We start from the raw sequence: 19652 nt of genomic DNA, 5'->3' as shown, positions 1-19652 counted from the left end.
ACACATGTGTCAGGACATTCAGCTCCCACACAATAAGACTACAATCTATGGCTTTTGTTATTCAATTCTAAGATAGTCTTGCAAAACATACCTGCTCTGATATCTGTTGACTTGCAGTTTCTGGTAGAAGGAGAGATGCTGCTGACTGCAACCTCAATCTCAGGTGCTAAAGAGTGACATTAAAATTAAAGATCAAATTGTTAGGGTGATAGAACATTAAAACATATCTTTGTGCATTTGGTAAAACCATCCACTTCTTTAAAATCTCATTGAATGCTTGCATCAATGCAACATCAACCTTAATGTTGTGTTAATGCAAGCATAAAGCTAAACCTGCATCCCCCAAAAATTAAGTAACAATTATGCCCCTGCTGAAACGCCCATAGCGATTTTTGATGGCGATTGCTCAAAAAAGCATGAACAGAGATTGCATCAAACATGGCAAGTTGTAATTAAGCACAGCATTTGACACAGTACCTGTCATTTAAACAATCACCTGCTTAGGTAACACATTCATCCGTCAACAGTCTTTCTCAGGAACATCTAAATATAACAACAAATGGAGGAGTGGAGAATACACTACACCCACACTGCCATATGATCCCCCAGCTTTTAGAGAGTGAAGCTTTTAGAGGGAGAACATTCATTGTGCTGCCAGTAAGCTGTGATTCACTACTGCAGACATGGTAGCTCAGTGTCAAAGATTAGAGATAGAAACTGATCCATAACTCACTGGACTGCCTCGGACTTTTGTCTTCCACCGGTGGTGTGTTGTCACTATCTCTGGTGCATATCCTCTCCTCCTCTTTGGATAATGAATCGTAGCCTTGGTCTGACTGACCACCTGGAAAAGATAAGAGGTTTTACTCTCCTGTTGTATTTTTTTCACATTTCTAAGTTTCCTCTTTTAGAAAGAGCTGAGTGAATCAGAAAATAGCTATTCATGGATGGCTTTATATGTGACAAGTGATCTGAGAGTTGTTCTTAAACAGAGTGCAGTCATAGTCCCTACAGCTTACATCACACAGCACTCCCAGAATAGAAAAGCAGGAGCAGCAAGAGAGGACTAGACTCTTTGAAAATCTTCATCACATCCACAAGGTCAAACAGCATAAAGGTGTACAAAGCTTGTTTTCCTCACAGTGTTTCTGCTTTACACAGTTGTTTTTCTGCTAAGATATACATAACTGGTAGTAAGCCAGATTCACATCCACGGTATTGTTATTGCAAGCGTTTTTTCATGCTGATGGACAACTATAAACCCTGTTGCCTCTACCGGCCTTAGACTAATAGTCTTTTCCAAGGCAACCAATCCATTTATTGTCTGATTTAGATGTTTTGCAAAAATACAGAGAAATCTTGCATCTTGCTAGCTTGTTCCCAATGTTCCTTTTCTATTTTTACAATGTTTGACATGATAATATTTTGTCTAGAAATGGTTTTCCATTCCTCCGCTTTAAATAGGATAATATAAATGGGGTCTTTGTGCATATTGTTGTTCCTCAGCACCTGTAAATACTTTATGGATGTGCTATGCCTCCTGATGATTGCATGGTTAACATATTCCACAATCACTTTTGAATGTTATTGGATTAGCCTTTACACTTTTTAATTTAGCCCAGTGACATTGAGGTAGTCAGAGGCTAAATTAAATGTTGTGAACTCAAGGTTTCAACGGTTTTTATTGTCAGATGCTACAGTCTAGTTATGGCAATGAAAATCTTAGGTAGCGAGCTCCTCCAACAATGCAGCATATTATAAAAGGATATAACTCAATAATAAGTTGGAGAGGAGCAAGAGACATGGCAGACATCCCTGGCGCCATCATTATTTCTGAAGTGGTGAATTAAACCAAATAGATTTTTCAAAAGAAAAGTTGGGACATGAGTAGCAGGGGTGACGCAATAAACGGATGAGAGTGATAAAGTTCAAACGAGAGAAGCAGAACTATGTTTCCTACCTGTACTAAATCCATCATCACTGGAGTCCATTTTAGTGAAGTCTGTGTCGATGGATGTGCGCTCAGCAGAGTCATTAGCACTGTCCAAACTGCCATGACTGACTGTGTCAAGATCACTGCCGTCTGCAAGGAGATAACAGAAAAGGATGATTAAAACAAATGACGTACCAACAGGATTATGAGACCTGGGCCCATCTGGTCTCAGGGCTGTGGGTAAACAATCACAAAATAGTGACGCAATCGTTATCAGCAAATGCAAAGATACACAAATGCTTTGAATGCCACATAACTGTCATTGGGATTGAAATACAAAGGACGAAAAACTGAATCAAGGTTTCCTTTTATGTCTTATCTTTAACTCAAAGGACAGCCACATGGGGGGTGAACAAATCCCATTAAATTGTACATTTTCAGTTCACTAGTTGTAAAATCACTAAATAATTATTTTTTAAATAACTAAAGGATCATGCTACTATTAATGTCGTGTACAATAATAAATTAAGAATAAACTCTCAAGAATAAAAACAACAAGGTTGCAGTATATGCTTAAAGCATGATGTTTTTCATCAGAGCCCCTTACACAACATTGCTTATGGTAATGAGAGTATAACTGGGAATTAGAGACCAGCATAAAGAGGGACCTGTGTGCCGTGTCTGCTGGGGAGGAAAACCTCTTCACTCTGTTTAATGAGTGTCATTAAAGAAAACCGGGGCTGGGAATGTAATGCGCTGGAGGGGGCTGGAGTTGGGAAAAACCTTCTTATTAGACCAGAAAAGAAGACTTGAAGAAACGACTGCCCCCACAGGATGATACTCATTTTAATTTCTCATAATTAAAAACACCATGTGATTTACTTTATTTACTTAATGTGTGCATAGTTGAAAAGTAATTACCACTGAACCTAATGCAATCTTAAACAAAGTTAAGACCTGATTATTCTTAGGTACAAACCAATGACTACTGGTGTGTGTTTTTTTGCGGTTGGAGGTAGTCAGTGTGGGGGTTTATGATATATGATGTCTGTTATCATATTGGGCAATATGCCTGAAAATATGTTATGGTTGATAAAATACAAGGATTCCATATTTGATTGATTCATTTTTTTTACAAGAGAGTGTTCTTAGTGTTTTATAATCTTAGTGATATATGACTAGCAAATTTAAAAATGAATAAATCAAAGTTCATATCTAACTGTGTGTTTCTAACAGCTTAAGTAATCACTGCATGGAGCATAATTCACCAGATGTTTGTTAAAGAATGGCTCAAAAATGTAACATTTAAGCATGGTTATTATAAGAATAAATCGTAAGAAAGGGGGGACCACATATTAGATAACAGTATATATAATATATAAAATGCATGTGTCAGGACATCTATATTCCTACCTGAGAGCTGAGGATCTCTTTGTGGTGTCTGTTGTTTTTTCCCCGCTCTCTTGAACTGGAACACACCTAGGACCACGTTCCTCAGCTTTCCCCACAGAAAGTGTCCTCCTCTGGTGGTGGAGGGCCACGTGCTCTCCAACACCGCCTGGAACAATGAGCATTTTCAGATTTAAACAAAACTGTCTGATTTATAGTCAGATTAGCTTGTTTGTTTCATCCTTGTGAGGATGCACAGTACATACACCCACCTTGTTGTAGTACCCATAGGTGATGGCGTTGGGTTGAACTCCAGCTTTCTTCATCTCAAACAAAACCTTGACAGCGAGGACAGGCTGGCTGTACTGCCCACACAGCTGCAGCAACACACGGTAACACACCTTGGACAGAAAACACCAGGATTTTAAAATGATTATACACTGCTCAATGTGTTTATAGTTGTGTGTTGTCTGATAGTTTCTCACCTCATCTGGAGCCTGCAGCTTCTTGTCCTGCATTTTCCTCAGCACGTCGTAAGCTGTTCGCAGAGCCCGCACCTTTGAGTGACAGGTGTCAACAAAGCCTGGGAGGCAGATGAACCAGAGGCCATAGCAGTGGCGCAGCAGACACTTGGACCACATCTGAGGCATTGACGAATAGGTTTTGGCCATCCTTTGAGCTGATTTGATCTCCTGAAATAGAAAAAAACATCACATGTAGGGGTCATTTATAATCCTCTAGAAACCACATTTGAATTTTGCATTAACGATTCTCCATCATTATGTGGAAGGAATGCAGCAGTAAAATTAGCTAAACTCTTAAAATTGCAAACATAAAAATAAACAAATACTCACAAATAAGTATCAGATTGAAGAATGAAAAGGTATGTTATGTTTTAAAATAACAAAAGCTGGTAAAAGATCAATAAACCCTTCTTCACCTCTAAGACCGAAGTTAACTTGAAAATTCTCACTACTCATACGGCTGACCTGTTTAGAGCGCCTGAAGATGGCCGTGGGGCTGGCTGGGCTGCTGTGACGTGACGTCATGCCTGCTGAATGAGGATTTGGTCCGTCCAGCGGCTCCAGTAGCTCTGCATTCAGCACAGGGAATCCAGAGTAGCTGAAGAAAGACATAAAATCACTCATTTACACAAAAACTGAAATAAAGAACAACCCTGCATGAATACTGACCAGCACAATAGCTTGTCTGACACCCTGTAAGCTTGCACACTGACATTTCTATCCTAAAGCAAGGCTCAAAATAATCACACATCCCTTAAGCAGTAACAAGAGACATTTTATGGTATGTCTCTGCTTCGGGAGCAGCATTGTGTGCACCCAGGGTCGATGAGAAGTGCGTGTCAGAAAAAAGAAGCAGCCCATCTTAAGAGATTGATCTGTGGTACCTATAGCACAGAGGATGCTCCTCTCCCTTTGGTAGTGGAGGCAGCTCTGGAGGGTTGACGTAGACCGTGTGCTCGCTGCGGTGGGATTCATCTAGCTCGATCAGTCTGGTTTCCTCTGGTCGCTCACTGTCCATCTGGGTTTCAAGAGAAAAACATATTTGTCATTTTTCCCTCTGTTTTGTCTTCTTAGATTAGCATGAAATACAATGGAGCCTGGGGGCTCATGGGCATCTGATACTGTCAGGGCCCATAGATCAGTTATGAGGGTCACCGAGGACAAACAGATGTCAGTAATGAGTCCATCTACATCAGAAATATGGCTTGTGTCCCACTTCAATTTATCTAAAGGGCGCTGCCAAGGCTGGGGGTTGATCCTATGTCTCCCCAAAGACTGAATGAATCCAGGATGCAGTGACCTGGACAAAATGAATGCCATGTTTCTGTAGGGACATGAAACAATTCAATTGTACCACTTTGACAGCAGTGCCACATTTTCCTCAGCTCAGAACTGACAGATCTAAGAAGAAAAATGTAGAAACCTCTGCCTTCCTGTCTGACTTAACAACAAGACAGCGGTAGCACTCCTTTGTGATTCATTACAAGGTAAAATCACATTCTCTTTTAGGAGAAAAATCATGACAGAAAGCTTTATGGGAGATCATAAAAACCCTGCTATGCTGATGTGCATGCACTAGGCTTATCGGAATCTATTACCAGCTTATCTGGGACGTGCTTCACAAAAACGTTAATATTTTGTCAGCTGCTGAATAGCTCCCCAGTGCTACTGCGTTACATGGTTTGTTCCACTCAGCCAAGTGGATGATTCAGTCAACTAACTCTCTCTGACCCTCGCTTCGATTCTGCTCTGTGCCCTTCCTCTTACACCCAAGAAGTCTTGCTCAATCACACACTCTTTGTCAACCTCAGCAGCATTGACGCTGAATGAATCAATGCTTCCACTTCTCAATAACAACCGCAATGACCACTTTAACAGGAGCACGTACTCTGCATGCAGGATGTAAACGTGACATCCTGATTGCACAAGTTTGCAAGAACAGAGTTGTTTTTTGGAGGATAGTGCAATGTTTTGTCTTTTTTTGTTATGTGTTACAACACATGTGGGGGCAGGTTGTGTGAAAAGCTGTCAAATCCTCAAATGAATAACCCTCTGACTAACAATTAGCAGGACAACATCCTGTGGGATTTCTACAAAAAAAACTCTTTACATTTTGACAACTAAGGATGATCGCCTCCGTCTTTCTCTGTCATTCTTCTGTTATAATTTAAAGAGACTTTAAGTGCATAGTCATCTCAGTGAAAGGCAAGCACAAATTATTAATTTCACTGTGTCAGCCTCACCTCAGAGTCTCCAACTGTTCTGCATGAACTCTCTGTGTGCTTCATTATGGCACCTGGTTCAATAATGCAGATTGCTGACACACACTGACAGCTAATGCACTTCCAAGACATCTCCTGCACTTTTAGCTTCACTCCCTTCCCCTCACTTTGTTTTATTCAATACAGACAGACAAAATACTCTGAGCTGAGTCACGCACCAAGAACAAAGGAAAACACTTACAGCTAAAAAGGGTGAAAAGTTTTTTAAAGATTACATTTCACAAACATAAAAGGTTTAAACTACAATGCAAGCTCTTACCTTGCATCCAGTGGTGTATAGCTACCAGGCAATAGGCCATGATGACAAACAGAGCAGCAGAAAAGACAAAAGGCAGAAAATCAGAAAGAAGAAGAGGAGGGCAGTAGCAGAAATTGCACAAAATAACTTTTAAAGTGTCTGAAGTAGCTGATGTTACTATGGATTAGAAAAAGCTCATCAATGACGTTCACACCAGGCTCAAGGGAGATGCTTATTACAATTTTAATTGCTTTGTTTATTTCGATTAATTCCTGTTATTTACTTATTAGGGCCTTCAAATTAAACCAAGACCTTAATTAAGACATCCTAATTGAGAGGACAGCAAGTGATTAATCTTGCCTCTAAATGCCTCAGCTCCGTCTCTTCTGGGAGCAGGTGGAGGCCAGACGATATATATTTATTGAAGCATTTGTTCGTACTTGTTTTGATGAATGATCTCCGACACAAAAAATCCATAGTAAAGATTTACTCCTCACCTTATCAACACACTCATCAAAGAAAGCCAGGCTGGCATCTTTATCACTGACGAAGGAGCACTCCTCTATGAAACGGCTGAACATTTGAGTCTTTGTCATGAGGGAGTAAAACCTTTGGTGTGAGCGGTCTCTGCTCTTGAGAAAACCTGTGGAACAAAAGACAATATGTAATGACAAACATGACATGTGGGCCTTGATATGAGAAAACAAATGATTGTACATTTAGTTATCAAGCCTTTTGTAACGCAAGCGGGGTCAACATGAAGGCTTAACCAACGTTACAGGAAATGAATACTGTCATATGAAAAAAATTGTTCTCTGCTGCTCCGCTTGCATAAGAGCACACAGATGTGAAAGGACATTGTGCTGTTAATCATGTCCGTTTCTCCAATTTGTCATCCAAGACTAATTTCCACTGAGGCTTCAGCTAAATCACCAGAGTCCTTACAACTGTGATATAGGCCAGACTTACATGAAGCAGCACTCAGACCTTCACCCGCTGTCCTGCTACAGCCCTGACTCATGTATATGCATGACAAAAATAGCTTTCAGTATGTTTTTTGGGGTGAATAAGGTAAGGCATTGCAGGTAAAACTGACCTTGTATGTCGAAGAGGGAGCTGGCATCGGTGGTCTTTTCAGAGGGGGCTTGCGTGATGGGCAGCAGGTAGGAGCGGTAGCCTCGCAGGATGGCCGCCATGAAGCGCAGGAAGGCCTCCTGGATCTCCAGCTCCAGAGTGTGGAGGCTCTTCCCACCGTTGAGCTCACTGTCAGTCACTGTGTTTTCCATCTGAACATCTTCACGGTTCAGCTGACCACCTGAGTGCACACGACATTACATTATGTAGAACGCATCAGCACATGAACAACAAAAAAGATGCTAATTTAAAACCATCCAAATTAAGCACTAATGGATTTCATCACAAAATATATAGCAGTTTTAATTTTTATCAAAGAGGTTAGGGTTTATTCCTTAAAACCAGCACACAGCTCTGATTATATATTAGGTAGCCAAAATAACTGTTATTTATTTTACCTTCTAAAATGGGCATAAATAAAAGTCATGCTGACATCCTTTCTGTGCTAGCTGTGAAAATGCTGGCACTTTGTTGCCACAGTTTGGCTGCAAAAATAACCAGCATAAACTAAGCTAAGGTAATTTGCTGCAATGCTAACATGTTAAGTTTCAGCACTGCCTTTGAATGTGTTAGCAGGATAGTAATATTAATAGTACAGCTGAGCTTTGACATAAAGATCAAGAACTGGACAAACAAATACATTTGACAGGAGTGCTTTGCCAATTCAGCTGATTGTTTCTTTCTGTATCAACCGCTGATCAAGACACTTTAACACTCGACACTGTACTTCCTTGAATCATCACCAATGCACCAACCTAGGTGTGAAGTTGATCGGATAAACGGATGTCAAGAAACTAAAAGGAATGTCTCAAGACTTCTTGATACATCATGGCTCTAGAGATAAATCTGAATTCATTCTAAAAGACTGTAAACCTATTTAATGCAGTCTATGATCTGTCCTCAATTTTGTACCAATCATTCTCGAAAAAAGATGTATATCATGTGATAAATGAAAATGTTGACAATTTGGTGACGCTAAAGGATCGTACTGAAGCTAGTGACAATGTAATTAACTTTGCAGGTATTTGTGCGTAAACCAAAAAAGCAAATACAAACTTAGAATATGGTACTGGGCGATAAGTTAGACATCATAAAAGATTACAAACCATCTCATTGTTTTCGTGCCTATCTATTAAAAAGTCAAAAGTATTCATTCCCTGGGGACCAAGAGTCTGTAGAAAATATTCACTCCGGACTAAAATGGTGGAACAACAATGCCAGAGTGCACGACAGCTTTTAGCAAGCAATTCATTTTTGGGTGTTTTTTAAACGTATCATGATGTATGACTATTCTCATTATTTTTTCAGTTCAGCTAAAACACGGTGTGAAAGTAAAACATAAAATATAAATGTTAATGTGATGCAATCAAAGAGATTCTTTCAAGACTGGTATTGCTTTTACAACAATGTTGAACCATCACAAAGGAGAAAATACATTGTAGAGAAGAGGCAGATATTTCTGTTTTTACAGACTATAATAGACCCTAATACATTTAGCCACTTGATATGCTGAAATTTGAGTATCGGGGCAAAAGTATTTCTGGGAATTGCAGTAAATGACTAATCTAAGTACATCTCGATCAGACAGGTGGAGCAAAAGTGGAGACAGGCTAAATTACACTTCAAGTCCCCTGGGATCTACTAAACATTGTGGTTTCATATAGCAGTGTAAGCATCCAATGAGTTTCCTGTAAAATGGACTGTAAAGGCTGAATCAACAGACTCAAGATAAATTATTCATCAATCCAAATATAAAGGCCACAGCAGCATCAGACTGGACTCACCCTCCGTGAGCTGCTGATAGATCGTATTCAGGGTATTCAGAAGATGTTTACAGGCTCTCCTTGGCAAGATTTTCCACGTTAAAGCCTTCTTGTCGTCTTTTCTAAAAGCACAGCATATGGTTTTCATTACAGGGGAGGACAGTCAAGAAACATTGTAAAAAGATAGAAGGAGGGAGACGGATTAACTGACATCAGCACTGACAATTTAATCTTTTGCACACAGCTTTTAAATTGATGTGGGAGACCAGCATTAACCCAAATGTGCTTTTTTTGTATAAAGAACATTTCACATTCCAGCTCATATCATTACATAAGACGCTCTCACTGACAGATACAGTTAACCTTGGAAAGAACTTTCAACAGCAGATCTATAAAAACTTAAACCATGGGTAGATTATTTTTGGCTGGGTGATTTAAAGTTAAAGGTGGACATACAGTCGCGGAAAAAATTAAGAGACAACTGCATCATTATCAGTTTCTCTGGTTTTATAATTAAAGGTATGTCTTTGAGTTGAATTATTATTATTTATTATTGTATTCTATAAACTACTGACAATGTTTCTCTATGGTGGAATTCAACAGTCACTGAAATGGCTGCCATACATGTAGAGATAAAGATTTAAGAAAAATGTGGAGTGGTCTCTTAATTTTTTCCAGAGCTTTATATCACAGAGAAGTTAGCGGGCACTTACTGGGAGATTGTGTTGGTGTCCAGATCGACGCAGCTGATGTCAGATGGGGGCACATAAAGGTCAAAATAACGGGAGTCCACACCCACGATGAAAGGGCAAGGAGCACTTAGCACACCGGCCAGAGCCAGCGGGCACAGAGGGATGTAAGGGCATGGCCAGTGGAAGGGGAAGATCATCTGAAAGGGATTATCAAAAAATTACAATGTGATCGATTCACACGCAAGTGAATCATCAATCTTTCTTATTTCTTTAGTTGTATTATAAGGAAAGGTTTAAAAGAAGGAAACAAATACATGTAAATTCCATACACTGGCTCCCTGTGAGCTACAGAATCAATATTAAACAAATATTATATTATGTGTTGGTTTTTAAGGCTCTTAATGCTCTTGGGTATAGATATTTATTAGATTTGCCAGTTCAGAACCACAGTGAAAACAAAGACAAACTCAAGTCCCAGCATTTTAATTGAGGTTTTAACTGAATTGTATTTTATTATTATTATTTTTATTGTATTTTATTTGATCTTATTCAGTTCTGTGTTTGTATAAAGTGTTCCATTTAAACACAAAGCTACAGTATGTGTTACACTGGTTATACTTGGGAAGTGGGAGGGTATTGTTTTTATTTTTGGTATCAAGTGTTTGGTTTGTGAAGCACTTTAAGTTAGCTTTGTGTATGACAAGTGCATTACAAATAAAGCTTGATTCGAAATTACTTACAGACACCAGGGCCTCGGTTACACTTGTGAGCACCGCTGGACGCAGGGAGTGAACCAGGATCTTGTGCTCCGTGACGGCCAGCACCAGCAGAGTGGCTGCGTTCTTCGGGCCCAGATTCAGCAGTAATGTGGACAGGCTGCCCCCACTAAACAAAGGTTTTAAATCAAGAAGGAATCAGATATAGTATGGCCCTTATGTAATAATGGGGTATTTTAGTGATCTTTCTTTACCTGAGAGGCAGTGGAGAGGACACAGGTTGGCTCAGCATTAGGCTGTCATGTGGAGAGAGCTGTGATAGACACAGGAGAGTGTTAGAGCATTGGCGGAAAGGGATTAAGCTCAAAACTACAGCGTGATTAAATACATTTCAATGATATAAGCATTCAGAACTGAGGTCATGACTTCACTCGTCAAATATCGCATTAAGAGCTCACCTGCACTAGAATGCGTGGTCTCTGAGTGGAGGGGAATGGCACATTTTGCATGAAGTGAGAGATGTGCCTGCAAGTAAAATAAAAACAACTTATTGAAGCAATAAGGGCAAGACAAGGACACACACATTTGAACCAGAGGGACTGACACAAAGAGAATGAAAACATTTCTTACTTTTCAATAGGCAGGGCATGTGGCCCAGAGATGGAGTATCTGTAGAGGAAAGTGAGAAAGCTCCTGAAGGACTGGAAGAAGGGCCAGTGGGAGAGCAGACAGATGCTCTTGTTGCTGTAAACACTCCTGCTCCCATCAGACACCAGATCAGAGCTTGGCAGGCTGAGCTGTGAGCGCTGACGCTCAGACAGATTCTCCTCTGAGTAAAGCTCATAGAACTGGATGGCCGCTCCGTACACCTGCAAACAAAAAGATCACAATGTAAGTCGGATCATATTAATGAAAAGTATCCAGAAAATGCACAAGAGCACGGATAAAAAAGACTTGCTAACATCCTGATGCAACTTTACAAAGTAACAAACCACAGCAGTCAGAGGTCCTTTGAAAGAACTTATTAAAAAGGTAAGCTGTTGTGGCAACTTCACAAGAGAATTTTCATCATAACAAATCAACAAAATCTTCTTACATCCTTTGAAGTTGTTCCTCCAAAATAAATAAACAACATATTTCAGGCATAAAGTTCCAAGGGACTTGTCTGCAAACTAGAGGTTGCAGGGAAGAAGCACTGAGCACTGAGGCATTCAGCATTTAAAACTTATGCGACAGCCCAAGTGGTGCATGAGCTATCCATTATTCAAAAGATGAGCTGCAAAAAATCTTTTATGCTGCATTGCTTTCAAAGACTTCAGCCTTTTAGTATTCCAAACACAGCCCTTAGACCATTTTTGATTCCAGTCAAGCCTTGAATTACAATTGTCTGGTTTTCTACAAAAAAGTACTGCAGTTCATCAACAAACTGATCCATGAGGGATTATAACACATAGGGAGGATTTTGGAGAAGCTGGCTGAAATGATGCAATTAAGGGAGAATTTAGGTATTCAAAAGCAGAAATCTTATTAACGAATGATGATGAAAACACAATTGCAGGCCTCTGAACAGAGTGGTATTTGTCAAAATCAGTATATTTTGGTTTGTTTCGCAAAGGCACATATAATTATGAAAAGGAACATGATTATTGGTAACAAAAATGTAAAGAGGTTGTATTACCTTTTCTCCAGAGGCACCCGTCAGTACAAATGTGGAAAAAACAGGCAGGGAGTGTTTTGTGTGTGCTGGCCAACACTCGACCGTTGCCCCCATGGGCAGGCAGAACATAGGCACAGACTCAGGCAGGGGGAAGGACTCGTAGTCCTCTTCGGGGTACCTACACAGCAGACCTGGACACCAATCCACAAATTACTGTATAAAACAGTTGTCATAACTCCCTTATATTTTCATTTACAGGACTACATGAATACAACTGAAATGTCCTCATTGAGAATTCTTAAGTACATAGTCAATATACAAATCCTGCACACATGTTTACCTGCTTTGTATGCGATTGTGTTCGCTTTAGCCAGAGACTTCTTGTAACAAAGGTAGACTGAGGATCCCCACTGGAATATGAGAGAAGACATTACAGATCAATCAGAACCTGCATTATTCATAACGACACACTGGAGATGTGTTTGTGTTTTCAGTGCTTTAACCCACCATGCTGCTGTTGAGGTTCTTGTCCACCTTGCAGAAGGTGTGAGGGGGTGTCTCCCCCTTGCCGGGGATGATGATGCAGACATCAGTGACGGCCAGTGAAGTGTGGGGCTGGCTCTTTGGTGCGCGGCGGTAGGTGATGTAGATGCGTTGTGACGAGGAGCTGCTGATGTTTGCAGGGCGACCTGAGGGCGTGGTCTGGACGATGTGACATCCAGGTTTCAGTTTCTCTTTCCACTCATACAGAATCCTGAAACACAAAGCCACGTCGGATCCGTTTGAAACAAGACATCTTTAAGAAACATAACTGGAGTGCTCTGATAATGTATTCATGGAAGAGATGTCAGACTAGAGGATGTGTTTAAAGCAGATTAAAGTGACCCTAGGCAAAGAAGCGATTAGTGGTGCTTGTTGAGTAAAGGGTCAGTGACACTACTTACCCAAGATCTGTCAGTGGGGGCTTATCTCTGCCTCGTTTGAAGCACAGGAATATCTGAGGGCCCCTGAGGCTGGCTGCATTGAGCTCTGCAGAGAGGCCTGAGGGGGTGCTTTCAACACAGGTGAAACCCGGAGGCACCTCTTCACCCAGGGAGCGGATCACCACAGCTACGTCGGTGATGGGGGCTTTTGGTTTCACGGACTTGGGACCGGCATCATCAAAGTGGAGCTCCTCCTCCAGAGGCTTGGACGAGTCGGTGAAGCCGGCAACCACAAAGTAGTCGGCTACACGAGGCCCTTTATCCTCCATCATTTCCCATTCCCACACTGTGGGCTGAAAAGAGAAGGGCAGTGAGGAGGGGGCTTCCATTATACATTTTAATGATACTGCTAGCTGTGGTTTATCATAAAAACAAAAGAGAAAACACGCGTTTGCCATCCGGGAAATGACCTCTCTGAGCATACTGCATTAATTGTCTCCCTGAATCAACACACACCGAGATTCCATGCAGCATGTAACACATAAGCTCTTTTAACAAGTGCAAACTACACTAAAGAAACATCAGAATATAATGAGAGCATCTGGCAGCATTTAGTGTGCATTCCTTTCTGCAAAAACACCATATTTCAAAAAGAAATATGGGAGGGCTTAAGACCACTGACCTTGCTATATGCTATGACCGATTATGTTAAATAAAACACATGCCTTTGTAAAAAACAAAAGAAAAGAAAAGTGTGCAGAAAGGAAAAATACCAGAACAATAATAGAGCATTGGGAAATGAAGAGGGGGTGCACTGAAGTGCAACGAAAGGTTTTTCTGAGCTCTCAGGAAGGTAATAATCAGTCGACATGTATTCTGCGCTCAACAATGTTGGGAAAAAGAAAGGAATAGAAGAAGTACCTGTGAGTCAGCTTGTTAGTCTAGCTTCACCACAAAGCACGGAGCCCTGGGAGAGCTCTCTGCTCTGTGCTGGCTTATTGTGCTTTAGCTGAAGAGCCTGCTTTATCTCTCTCTGCAGTGCGCCCACACTCACCAGCACACTGATAAACAGCTGCCTGTTATTGCCCCACTGGGATGTGAAGGAGTTAGCATTAAGTTATTCCCCTCCTCTGTGCTGGATGTGTCACTGCGAGGACTCAGTGCACACGAGAAGCTGTGACCATATCTCAACCACTTAGGACTTTGGCTACCACTGGCTTTAAAGCTAATGGATGTATGCGCCGTTCCCCGAATGGACGAGTAATGGAGCAGGAAGCTAAGCACTGCTTACAGGCTTATAGCGTAAACTCAATGCTAACATAACAGCATTAAAAAAAGGAAGATAATATATAGTAAAATGCACAAATCTGAGCCGTACCACTATTCAAAAACCAGTTATCAACTAAATTCGGTGAAATATTTTCCTGTTTCATTACATCGCTCAGCACATCAGAGAGAGTTGTCTTCCTAATCATGACACATCATCATAAGGTTGTTCATTGTGTTGCAGTGTTTTGGTCAACATGTGTTCATGAGTGTTTTCCCTGATTCACTGGTTCTGATGCCAGTTATTTTGTGCTCTGCAGTGATGAGCCCTGGGGATATAACTGATGACTCAGCAAGCCCAAATGCAACATTTAAAAATATATATATACAGTATAGTTGCACTAATGGATAAAACAATTACTTTTACTTATATTCACTCTGGTTTTAAAAATTCAGCTTAGTGTTTATGAGCTGTACCATCAGTTTCTGAAACATAAAAAGACCTGTAAAGGTTTACACAGGATGTAATATTGTGTTTGCCATTGATGCTAATTTAAATTATAACGGTTTCATGTTGCTCCATAAGTTACACTTTTCTAGCACTTACTAATAAGTGGCACAAAAGCAATTTTACTGAAAATAATAATATAAAAAAGACAAAAACTAAAATGTTCTCTATTGGTGTGGCTATAAGGAGACAAATGCTGTTCCTCCTTATTAGATCGAATTAACTACAGAGGCGTTTTGACAGTGGGTGGTGTGAAGAAAATATACCACATCACAGACTTCATACAGTGGGGCAAAAAAGTATTTAGTCAGCCACCAATTGTGCAAGTTCTCCCATTTAAAAAGATGAGAGAGGCCTGTAATTTTCATCATAGGTACACTTCAACTATGAGAGACAGAATGGGGGAAACAATCCAGAAAATCACATTGTCTGATTTTTAATGAATTAATTGGTAAATTCCTCGGTAAAATAAGTATTTGGTCACCTACAAACAAGCAAGATTTCTGGCTCTCACAGACCTGTAACTTCTTCTTTAAGAGGCTCCTCTGTCCTCCACTCGTTACCTGTATTAATGGCACCTTTTTGAACTCGTTATCAGTATAAAAGACACCTGTCCACAACCTCAAACAGTCATACTCCAAACTCCACTATGGCCAAGACCAAAGAGCTGTCAAAGGAGACCAGAGACAAAATTGTAGACCTGCACCAGGCTGGGAAAACTGAATCTGCAATAGGTAAGCAGCTTGGTGTGAAGAAATCAACTGTGGGAGCAATTATTAGAAAATGGAAGACATACAAGACCACTGCTAATCTCCCTCGATCTGGGGCTCCACGCAAGATCTCACCCCGTGGGGTCAAAATGATCACAAGAACGGTGAGCAAAAATCCCAGAACCACACGGGGGGACCTAGTGAATGACCTGCAGAGAGCTGGGACCAAAGTAACAGAGGCTACCATCAGTAACACACTACGCCGCCAGGGACTTAAATCCTGCCGTTCCAGACGTGTCCCCCTGCTTAAGCCAGTACATATCCAGGCCCGTCTGAAGTTCGCTAGAGGGCATTTGGATGATCCAGAAGAGGATTGGGAGAATGTCATATGGTCAGATGAAACCAAAATAGAACTTTTTGGTAAAAACTCAACTTGTCGTGTTTGGAGGAGAAAGAATGCAGAGTTGCATCCAAAGAACACCATACCTACTGTGAAGCATGGGGGTGGAAACATCAGGCTTTGGGGCTGTTTTTCTGCAAAGGGACCAGGACGACTGATCCGTGTAAAGGAAAGAATGAATGGGGCCATGTATCGTGAGATTTTGAGTGAAAACCTCCTTCCATCAGCAAGGGCACTGAAGATGAAGCGTGGCTGGGTCTTTCAGCATGACAATGATCCCAAACACACCGCCAGGGCAACGAAGGAGTGGCTTCGTAAGAAGCATTGCAAGGTCCTGGAGTGGCCTAGCCAGTCTCCAGATCTCAACCCCATAGAAAATCTTTGGAGGGAGTTGAAAGTCCGTGTTTCCCAGCGACAGCCCCAAAACATCACTGCTTTAGAGGAGATCTGCATGGAGGAATGGGCCAAAATACCAGCAACAGTGTGTGAAAACCTTGTGAAGACTTACAGAAAACGTTTGACCTCTGTCATTGCCAACAAAGGGTATACAACAAAGTATTGAGATGAACTTTTGTTATTGACCAAATACTTATTTTCCTCAACAATTTGAAAATTAATTCTTTAAAAATCCTACAATGTGATTTCCTGGATTTTCTTTTCTCATTCTGTCTCTCATAGTTGAGGTATACCTATGATAAAAATTACAGGCCTCTCTCATCTTTTTAAATGGGAGAACTTGCACAATTGGTGGCTGACTAAATACTTTTTTGCCCCACTGTATATGTGGATCAGTATTCCAAATACATGAAGTTATGTAGTTGGCAAGCATCATTTTGAGAACTTGTATTATTCAGGTAGAATTGCTCAAAGATTCACAAACGTTCTGTCGTCACTGTAAAAGCTTAAACTCATGATGTCAAGCACAACGGTTTTGATAAAAAATGAAAATCAACAGGCATATTTTCACTGCTAACAAACAAAGAGAACATTTCTCTTTTCTGTAGCTCCACCTTTTATTTAAGGGACACATTACTTATGCCAGTCTGTAAAATACCTGCTCTCAGTAGGTATCACATGAATAAATATAAAACCGATGGCATGCTGGATGTGTCGTTTAATACTTGGAAGGTTCAGGATTAAATAAAGATGTAATCTCTAGCTCCAACTAGGACTACAGTACATCCACTGCATCTATGCCTCCCCCTCAAAAGGACCCACATACCAGAAATGAAATCTAATATAGCAACAACGCCATAGCAACAACACTTAAACTGAACTAAAGTAGTGAACATTTTTCCTGTAATGCTGGAGCGTTACAATATATGTTTTCTGTTCAGAAAGTCTCTAAAGCAGCCTGAGAGAAAATCTTATAAACCTTAATATCAACAGAACATAAAAATGAAAAGCTATAATAATAATTTTTGTAAAAAAGTGTACTTTCTTTTCCATTAGTCTCTGAGGTTGATGTTGCAGTGCATGCTCACTTAGAAATGTTTCTAGCTCCTTTAACTGTCATGTGCTTCATTGTGTTGTTTTTACACAGTATTATATCCCTTTGACTGTTCATTCCATCAGACTAGAACAAAAAAGGTGTCTTCTTAAATCCTTAGAAACCTTCTTCAGTGGAAAAAATGCCTGTTAATAAACCTGCCTCAAACAGTCATCATTTTGAACCCTCTTCCTGCTCACTCATTGTAGGCAATCCTATGTTAGCCCATGACTAGAAGTGAGTCACTCATGGTCTCTCCAGAAACTGCAATCTTTTTATTCACCAGTTGTTGTTTTTTACAAAAGAGCTGCACAAATAAGGACATAGCGGATTTCCTCTTCTTGGCAGCTACCAAGCCAACTTCTCCATTCCACTAATGTTTTTATGAGTCACCTCTATCAGTAAGCTTTGTGAATATGACAGATTGTTGATATTTTGTAAAACTTGAGCCATAATGTTAGCAACATTTTAAGTTCTTCATTTAAAATATTGTTACGTCTTGTGGATGAACCGCTGACGGAATGAAGAAATAAAAAAGCGCATTTTCAGAAACACTTCTTATCTAGGGAAAAGTAAGAGACTTCAATAAAATTTCAAATAAAAGTATTACAATTTGTTTTGGTTCGCTAAACCAGTTTGTGAAGAACTGTCAGATAAAATAGGCTACATTTTGACAAAATTGTTATTTGAAAATTGTATGTTATTTATTTTAGATTAAACAGTGACAACATATTTCTAAATGCTTCCTGGAATGAGATGGAATTCTATAAGCAGTTTATAATGTAAGGTTTCAATTCTCTAATCCACACCATTTAATATTTCATACATTTTTATTATTTGTTCGATATTTTGCCCCAAATAGCCCTGCAGGATTTTGAAATATATCTTATAGATTTAGATTGAGCCTCTCTCTACACTGCATGCAATGTGAAGTGAAGTCAAATGAAGGCTTTTGACTTTTGCCATGAGCATCACAGTGTTGTTGTAATTATGACCCCAGAGACAGAGGCAGGGCTGCTGGACACTCAGGCTCTGCAGGGATTAAAGGGTTGTGTTAACCGCAGGAGGGCATGGAGGATGGGCATTTTGATCTGGAGAGGGGAGCACCACAACATTTCACTCAGCATCTGCTCCCTCTTAGCCATGAAGAAAACCCCTCATCAGCCATTTGCATTCCTTATGTTTGACAGGGGAGACCCTGGCTGCTCAATGAGGAAACCACACACGCCCAGGATAAATAGGGCAGAACGATGGAGGAGAAAATATCACAATGTGGTGCTGGAAAACACTCAAAAAGAACCCTGCATTAAAAGCTTTCAACGTTGCATTGTGTGCAATGCTTATATCTGGTTTACCACAAATCCAGCAAATGTGCCTTTAAAAAAACACAACTGACTGTAGCGGCCACAATACTACAGAGGGGGTTTCTCCTCTGTCCACATCACAAGAAGCCATCTTATGGAGCATCTACACGGAATGCAATAATAAAAAGGCTCCATATGACTTCTTTGTGATAAATTGGCGCAAAGTAAACATGATCAATCACATACAGGCTGCAATGCTTACTGTAAAGCATTACAGTATTCTTGCAGTTAATAGCTAGACGACACAATAATATAATATGTTAACCGTGTAGGTCAGTTGTCAATCTTCCAACATGAACATGTTAAATCAAATATCTCGTTCGACCGCTAACAGACACAATCGGCAACAATTATGACAGCATATAAAAAAAACATCATGAGAAAGAGCTTCATTAGAGACTGCGAGAGGGCGTCGTTTGTTTTTATTCTGAGTAAAAGGAGAATCTACTCACATCGCGGTTAAAAGATGGTCAGTCGAATATGAGCCTGCGTAGAAAACAAAAACCCAGGTTTCTGTTGATAAGAAATATGAATCCTCTGTGTTTGCTTTGACTATTATTATCGTTGCCTTAATGTCTTATCGTTAAAAAAACAAATGTACAGCGGGCTGGATGAATGCGAACAGGCTGTGGGGTGCCAAGCTGCGCTTTATCCAGACCTGCGT

General features: G+C 40.3%; 1 protein-coding gene across 2 annotated transcripts in view; it reads right to left on the bottom strand.

The window, feature by feature from the left end:
* dennd4a (DENN/MADD domain containing 4A) overlaps window positions 1–19652 on the bottom strand; it is a 25753-nt gene extending 6101 nt beyond the window's left edge. The window contains exons 1-22 of one of the 2 annotated variants that reach the window (XM_063904522.1): window positions 19441–19652; window positions 13273–13604; window positions 12836–13082; window positions 12669–12738; window positions 12350–12519; window positions 11302–11540; window positions 11130–11196; window positions 10926–10984; window positions 10696–10840; window positions 9977–10152; window positions 9285–9385; window positions 7463–7681; window positions 6864–7009; window positions 6388–6408; window positions 4731–4864; window positions 4312–4444; window positions 3808–4014; window positions 3595–3723; window positions 3347–3491; window positions 1961–2083; window positions 734–844; window positions 92–166 (exon numbers count right to left, since the gene is read on the bottom strand). In XM_063904522.1, coding sequence (XP_063760592.1) covers window positions 92–166; window positions 734–844; window positions 1961–2083; window positions 3347–3491; window positions 3595–3723; window positions 3808–4014; window positions 4312–4444; window positions 4731–4864; window positions 6388–6408; window positions 6864–7009; window positions 7463–7681; window positions 9285–9385; window positions 9977–10152; window positions 10696–10840; window positions 10926–10984; window positions 11130–11196; window positions 11302–11540; window positions 12350–12519; window positions 12669–12738; window positions 12836–13082; window positions 13273–13583 — 3028 coding nt within the window. In that variant the 5' untranslated portion in view covers window positions 13584–13604; window positions 19441–19652. The remainder of the gene's footprint in view (window positions 1–91; window positions 167–733; window positions 845–1960; window positions 2084–3346; window positions 3492–3594; window positions 3724–3807; window positions 4015–4311; window positions 4445–4730; window positions 4865–6387; window positions 6409–6863; window positions 7010–7462; window positions 7682–9284; window positions 9386–9976; window positions 10153–10695; window positions 10841–10925; window positions 10985–11129; window positions 11197–11301; window positions 11541–12349; window positions 12520–12668; window positions 12739–12835; window positions 13083–13272; window positions 13605–19440) is intronic. The other variant, XM_063904530.1, reaches the window with a different exon arrangement.

The sequence above is a fragment of the Eleginops maclovinus genome, chromosome 2 (assembly GCF_036324505.1).
Source record: "Eleginops maclovinus isolate JMC-PN-2008 ecotype Puerto Natales chromosome 2, JC_Emac_rtc_rv5, whole genome shotgun sequence".
Classification (NCBI taxonomy): domain Eukaryota; kingdom Metazoa; phylum Chordata; class Actinopteri; order Perciformes; family Eleginopidae; genus Eleginops; species Eleginops maclovinus.
This window is presented reverse-complemented; position numbering and strand designations above follow the sequence as displayed.